Source organism: Centruroides sculpturatus, unplaced genomic scaffold (genome assembly GCF_000671375.1).
Source record: "Centruroides sculpturatus isolate CEXI.00-Female unplaced genomic scaffold, Cexi_2.0 scaffold948, whole genome shotgun sequence".
In the NCBI taxonomy this organism is placed as follows: Eukaryota; Metazoa; Arthropoda; class Arachnida; order Scorpiones; family Buthidae; genus Centruroides; species Centruroides sculpturatus.
In genome coordinates, this window is record NW_019385420.1 from 196,051 (window position 1) to 203,240 (window position 7,190).

Consider the following 7,190-nt stretch of genomic DNA (forward strand, 5'->3'; position numbering starts at 1 on the left):
TAGAAATGTGGAAGTATTAGTTGCAAGTTGCAGCTGCTTATTTTATTCACTGAGAGTGACTCCTGATATTGACGATGTTACAGTGTCTGCTTTACATTGGTAAATGCAGATACCTGATAACATCAGTTTTCAGATATTGAAACCATTTTATGTGAATGTTCTTGCTGATTTTTGAAATGTAGTTTTCAGAATTGATAAGGAACCACCTTTATTTTTCCAGAGGTAAAAATAATGTTGAGTAGTTTAATTTTTATCTTTATGAATTAATGTTAATAAATTCAAAAATTAAATTTAGATTTTATATAATTTTTATGAATATAATAATTTAGGTGTTATATTTTTTTTCTTTTTTCTTAGAATTTTGGAAGGACATGAAGCAATGATAACATCATGTGCTTTTTCACCAGATAGTACTTATCTAGTGTCAGGTTCAAGTAGAGGAGAATTAAGATTATGGGATGCACGTTATGGTCATGGAAAATGTTTATTTTCTCAGATTGAAGCTCATGATCTTGGTGTTTCTTGTTGTGATTTCAATCCTCTCTATGAAATAAACAGTAAATATTCTGTCTTTGTTCAATATTTTCAATGAGAAATATAAATTTAAGGAAACAAGTGGAGAAATAGAGAATTTATTTAGTACAATTGCCATAATTATGGATAGTTTTTAATTGTAAAAAGTTGTATTTGAAATAACTAATTTTAAGCTTAGTATATTTTAAAATTTCTAAAAAATTATTTATCAAATATGAAATAACTGATTTATTATGTGAGGACATTAAACACTCAAATGCAAAATCAATATTATATTTTTATATTGAATTTTTGTATATTTTATGTTTTTTTTCTTTTTCTAATTTCTACAGAAAACATTACAGAATTAATTGAACTTATACAAGAAAATGGTTTAAGTAATTAAGTTTTGTTAACATTTGTTTTTATTTTATTAATAAATAAAATATTCATTCCTTATAAGTAAATTCAATGAATTTATTTGCTTTTTGTTTTAGTAACATCATACAGAAAAAAAATTAAACTATTACTATTTATTTTATGTGAATAGTATTTACTATACATTTAATTAATAATTAATACACATAACAAGTATACACATTCTTAATTAATGAGTTTTACATTAAAATACAAAATTTATATTTACAGCTGGAAGCGACAACATGTCAACAGTTTATATTGTTGCTTCAGGTGGAAATGATGATTTAATAAAATTGTGGAAAATAAAGGCTGGCATAAACTGTTCTATGCATTTATGTATGACATTAGAAGGGCATTCTGCAAATGTTATGTGCTGCAGATTTTCTAGTGATGGATCTCTCCTTGCATCAGGGTAACATTTTACTGCAGTATATAATTTATTTTAATAAATATAAATTTTCAAATATGATAATTTTGAATATTTTAGAAGTAATTTAATTAACAGTATTTCCATCATCATATTTTCTTTTTTTATAAAATATCTATGGTTTTCATAAAATATACAATTACTACTGTAATATTACTGGGTTATATTACTAATGTAATTGTTTTCAAGAAATTCTGGCGCTTTTTTTTTTTTATTAGAATACTATTCATAAAGCATTTTGATATAAAACCCTTTTGTTCTGCTAAAATACAACTAAATATATAAATGTTTATCTAAATTTTTTTTAATATTGAGGTGGAATAATTATATATTTGTAAAATATAAAACTAATGCAACACTTACTCAAAATATCAATATAAAGTATTCTTTTAGTCCATTATCAATATTAATATAAATAATTTATTAATGATTTTATATAGTAATAATTTAGTTATTAAATTTTTTGATGAAACAATATAATGTTAATAATTTTTTAATCCATTAGTGCAGGTGATAAATCTGTAATAATAAGAGATGCTGTAAGTTAAATATGTTGTTATGATTACGTGTATTTTAATTATTGAATACAGTACAAACAATATATGTTTATAAACTTATAAAATATATTTAAATGTAGCAAACTGGAGAAATATTAACCCAATTAGAGAGACATAACAGGTAATATTAAGGCAATCTGATATTTTTATTATTTTATTTAATGTAAGCAAAAGAAACCAGTTTTTATATTTTCAGATATATTACATGCTGTGCATTTACATCTGATAATAAATATCTGGCAACTGGATCTAATGATAAGACTATTATTTTATGGTCTCTGGTTAATTCTGAAATTAGTGATGAAAGTCCAAATGCAAATAATTTGAGTACATCACGTATTTGTATTGGTCCATCAAATCATGGAGTTAAATCTGTTTCCCAGTGGTCTGTAGATAATGTATGTAATTGGTTAGAAGGATTAAATTTAAAAGAATATGAAGAAACATTTCGTAATCATGCCATTGATGGTAAAGAACTTCTACATTTAACACACGAGAATCTCTCAATATCTATGAAAATAGGTAAGAATATCATTTAATTACAATAAAATAATATATGTTGTATATTTTTCCACTTTCCTGACTTTTACATACAATGATCCAGGTTAACTCGTGGGTATTCTGTATCTGTTTTCAAATTATCTATCCATCAGGCTACTGATTTTACTCTGCAATTATGAATTCATCCAACAGTTTTCCTTTTGTTTAAACTTTAGTGTCTTTAAAAGCATGAAAAATTCTTTGCATGCTGCAAACATTTTAGAAAAAATTGAAATGGTAAATAAATCACTAAAGATGGAAAAAGGAGTAAAGGTGCATTTGCCCCATTCATTTTTGTATTAACAAAGAAGCCATTCAAAAAATTTTAATTATCTTCAAACAGCTTTTATTCACTTTCATATTTTGGAATTCTTGTTTCTGCTCCATTTTTAAAAAAATATTTTCTGTAATTCCTTTTCTCTACATAATCTCACTGTTGACTTAGAAACTAAAAGAATTACTTGCTTTAAACAGCAAAAAGTGATTATGTCTAAAGACACAATTTTTTCTAATATCAATAACACTCAAAGCTTTTATATTTAATTGTGTATGATACTCAATTCGTACAAAATTTTTGTTTGAAATATACTAGTAGGCAGTTTAGAAGCTATTAACTGTTGTTTTTTTCAATAGTTATTTCAAAGGTGCAGAGTATACTACATAAAAAATATATCAGTTTTATCAAAATATATTCTTCAGTGTTTACAGTGGTGCATGTTAATAATTTTTATCATATATCACTGGTTTACTCTGCAGAGAAATGTTAGTATTAGTACATGTGTTTTAAACTATATATGTAAAAGTAATTCGATATTGTTTATTTTTAAAATGTTTTCACTTTATTTGTTTTAAAATAAACCTTAAATTTACATTGATACTATAGTGTTACCTATATTTACAGTACTTGATATATAAAAATTTGATACAATGAGCTCATTCCTTCTCTCCCCCAATGAATGATTTAAATGATTCAATGAATGCCAATCAATATTTACAAGAATAAAATTATTCTAATCATAAGTGAAATAGATTGGAATTCCCACATGCTCTAGATGGCTCTTGGGTTACAGCTCCATTGTTTTTTATTTGCTGCAGAGTAGTAAACGTTGTATAATTGTTATCAGACATTAAAATAAATGAAATTAATTTATTAATCTCTTTGATAAAGTAGAAGTGATCTAGTTAAAAGGCTTATAAAAGCCTTTTAACTAGATCACTTCTAAATTAAATACTTCAATGTTATTAAAAAAACAGGGGGACTATGCTAGGACAAGGTACAGATTTAAAAGTGAAATATTACTGTATTATAAATATCATTTAATTTCAAATGGTAAAAAATTTCTTTCAGATATTTTAGGCCATCGAAATAAAATTCTTCGAGGTATTCAAGCACTTAAAAATCCCTTATGGCAACACCAATGTCTTTTGGAAGAAAGTGCTTTAATTCCAGAAGAATTTTTTTGTCCTATAACACATGAAAAAATGATTGATCCTGTTGTAGCCATGGGTAAGTCCAAGTATAAAATAACTAGCTGATTGAAAAGAAATATATGAAGATTTCAGAGCAAGAATGAACCATGTCAATAAATCCTAATTGAGATAATTAACAAAAACTTTTGCACAGTATTTCCCATAGTTTCTTCTTTTTGGTCTTGTGATTTAGCAACAAATTTGACTTGGATCTGTACTGCATTAGATAAGGCAGTTGCTTTATAGCCTTAGCATGTGGAGTTTGCTTAAAACACCAAAAACCAGATTTGAATCACTTGCTCTGAGATTGCCATATATAGTTTTGTAAAAATAATTGTAAATGCTAATAACGAGAAAATAAGACACTGACCCCTCTCAGAGGGGTCATGACTTTTAATCTCTCCATCCCCTGACCTTTAAACACCAGAATTTAATAGTATCAATCCCTAATGCACAAACCTCCTTGCAAAATTTCAGAAATTTTTGATGAAAGGCACAAGCATTAAGCTTCAAGAGATTAAAAAAATTTTGTTTCCCACACACGAGAAATGCAAAAAAAGTTGGGCGTATTTTTCCTAATGTTTGAAGGTCCTGAGTCCAAAAAATGTAAAACTCTTAAAATGCTTACTTTCCCGACTGTTATATATAACAGAGGGAAAGTATGGCCCTTATGTATCACTCTTGATTTAATCTTTCTCATCGACAATCATTAAATTGTGTATTAACACATGAAAGCACTGATAAATAAAAAAATCAACTCATGCATTATTGCATGTTAACACAGACATCACAGTCTATATTCAGATTATGCTGAAGGACTACTGATGAATGCTTCAATCCCACTTTTACTGTTGATTGACACACTGCCCTGAATATTGAGCATGCTGATCTGAGTAGCCATATCATATGTCAGTCACTAATACAGTAGAACCTCGATTATCAAGATTATTCAAAATAAACAAAAATTTTACGAATTTGCTGATTTGCACGCGGCGAATTACGATACTGTTTATGTACGTGATGGAATGCATAATTTTTTTTGTTTCAACATCTCCTCACCCGGCGCAGTGGCCATAAACTCTTAAATATATTTTACGTCGTAATAAAAATATAACTTGACATACATATTTATAAATAATTTTATTTTCAAATTACATCATTTCTATGAACAAGGGCGACGTAAGGTGTGGGCCACCGCCTGAGCCTCGTGTTTTGAAGGTTTATGCATTACTTAAAAGCTGCGAACACGACAAAAAAATTTTACTTGTCATAAAATGATAGTTTGTCAAATTTTTATTCATAAAAATGCAGTTTCAGCTGCTTTTTATTTTATAAAATCAGTCTTCTTGCGCCACCAGAGGGCATTTTAAACAATAGGTAGTCTGTTAGCGTTGGTCAGTAGTAGTACAAATTCAATACGATCGTTTGTTTCTTGAAAATTTGATCACGATTTAAATACAGTATTTACTTTTAATATTACCGATATGTCATCGAAAAGAAAAGTGTTGTATTATCATTAAAAGACAAATTAAAGTATTTGTTTCGATTATCCGAATTTTTCCTTGTCCAGATAATCGAGGTTCTACTGTATTATATGTAGTAATGGTGCAAGGAACATCTGATGGCACAGGATTTTCTGAACATGTGGTCTTTCGTGATAAGGCTGTAAACAGCCATTTTCCAGCAAGATAATGCTTGACCAAATACAGTTTCTGAAAAATGTCTCCTTGGTGTCCCATCTGGAGACTGGGTAGACCAACTTCAAATTGTGTGAGGGATCCAGAGCAGCATTTGCAACATCTCTGGGCAAATTTTTGCAGAATTGCATCTAGTTAGGCCCCATATTACCACATGTATAAGGGAGGGTGGTCCTACAAGATAATAATTTAAAAGGAACCTTATTGTAATTTCCTGTGGAAAAACTAAATCATAGCAAAGAGAATTGCAAATTAGTGCAAAAATGAAATTTCTTTCCTCAAAATCTCATTCTGTCAATTTGATAAGATGGTCTCTTAAATTCTGATTAGATTATATTTTTTCCCCTGATTCTATGGTATCTTTCTATAGGACCCATATAATTGAACGGTCAGAACAATTATAAAAGGTAAAGAAAAAATTCTTGAAGCTGCGAAAAATGCTCAATCTTTAAATTCAAGCATCATTCGTAAACGTCACGGTATTATCGCTGAGATGGAAACAATGTTAAAATTACGGTGTGATAATCAATTGTGAAAAATTTTTTTTCTAAATTATTGTTTTTTTTAGTCTCTGGCTCCAATTAAAAATTATTTGTATGTATTTATATGTGAAATTATACCCCGGCTTACGCGGTTATCGCTCGGTCCCACCTATCACGTAAGTTCGGGATATTACTGTACTCAAATCTGCTTAAATGGTTCTAAATACATATTAATATATTGATGCTCCTGAATCCTTTTCAGAAGGGTCTCTCTACACTAAATTAGCCAATGCTCATTTATTACAACATTGTGACAACCCAGGCAACCTGAAAATATCTGGAATAATTAAAAAGGGGTCCATTATAAGAAAATGGAATATCTCACAGCTGTGTGGAGGATGTTCTATAACCTCCCATAAGTCTTGAATTAGGTTATGTATTTTATATTTTGTTCTGGCGTAGTAAACTAGTATTGTGTTTTATTCCAAAGACACTACTACTACTACTGTTTACTATGCCAGAATTATAAAAACAAAACACAGTTTCAAAAAACAAATTTTGTATTTTGTAAATTCTCTTTTTAAATGGTTACTTAACATTAATGTATTAATTTGAAGCACAGACATGTACATCTTGAAATATATGCAACTTTTTCAAAAATTATAAACCGAAGAATACAGATAGATATGTTTTTCTAACCTGAGAATTTAGTTAAAACGGTTTTGGTCAATGTTTTCTGTTTTTATTGATGTTAATTATATCCGATATATTTTTTTATAGATGGCTATAGCTACGAAAGAGCAGCCATATTGGAATGGATCAAAAATGGCAACAACACCAGTCCAATGACAAATGAAAAGCTTTCAACAACAGAAGTGATTCCTAATAAGACACTAAGATTAATAATACAGAAATATCAATAATTTGAAAATCTATTAAAAAATAATCATTGTAGACTTTTGTAAACAGCAATGTATAAAATAGAACTATTTGCTCAAAATATTTTATTACAAAATTAAAATTTTAAATTATTGCACCTCAAATTTATATAATGTTAAACATTTAATGATATATTGTATATTTA

At 28.0% G+C, this 7,190-nt stretch overlaps 1 protein-coding gene across 2 annotated transcripts; it reads left to right on the forward strand.

The window, feature by feature from the left end:
- The first annotated feature begins 359 nt into the window (after positions 1-359).
- Positions 360-7,177, forward strand: LOC111638807 (WD repeat, SAM and U-box domain-containing protein 1-like). 2 transcript variants are annotated; one of them, XM_023384557.1, is made up of 8 exons: positions 360-557; positions 867-911; positions 1,162-1,345; positions 1,866-1,899; positions 1,998-2,038; positions 2,114-2,439; positions 3,806-3,964; positions 6,887-7,177. In XM_023384557.1, the coding sequence occupies exons 1-8, from the start codon at positions 380-382 to the stop codon at positions 7,027-7,029; spliced, it is 1,110 nt and encodes a 369-aa protein (XP_023240325.1). In that variant the 5' UTR covers positions 360-379; the 3' UTR covers positions 7,030-7,177. The 2 variants fall into 2 exon arrangements, with proteins under 2 accessions (XP_023240325.1, XP_023240326.1); XM_023384558.1 differs by lacking the exon at positions 3,806-3,964 and having other exon boundaries at positions 6,887-7,062.
- Positions 7,178-7,190: the final 13 nt, after the last annotated feature.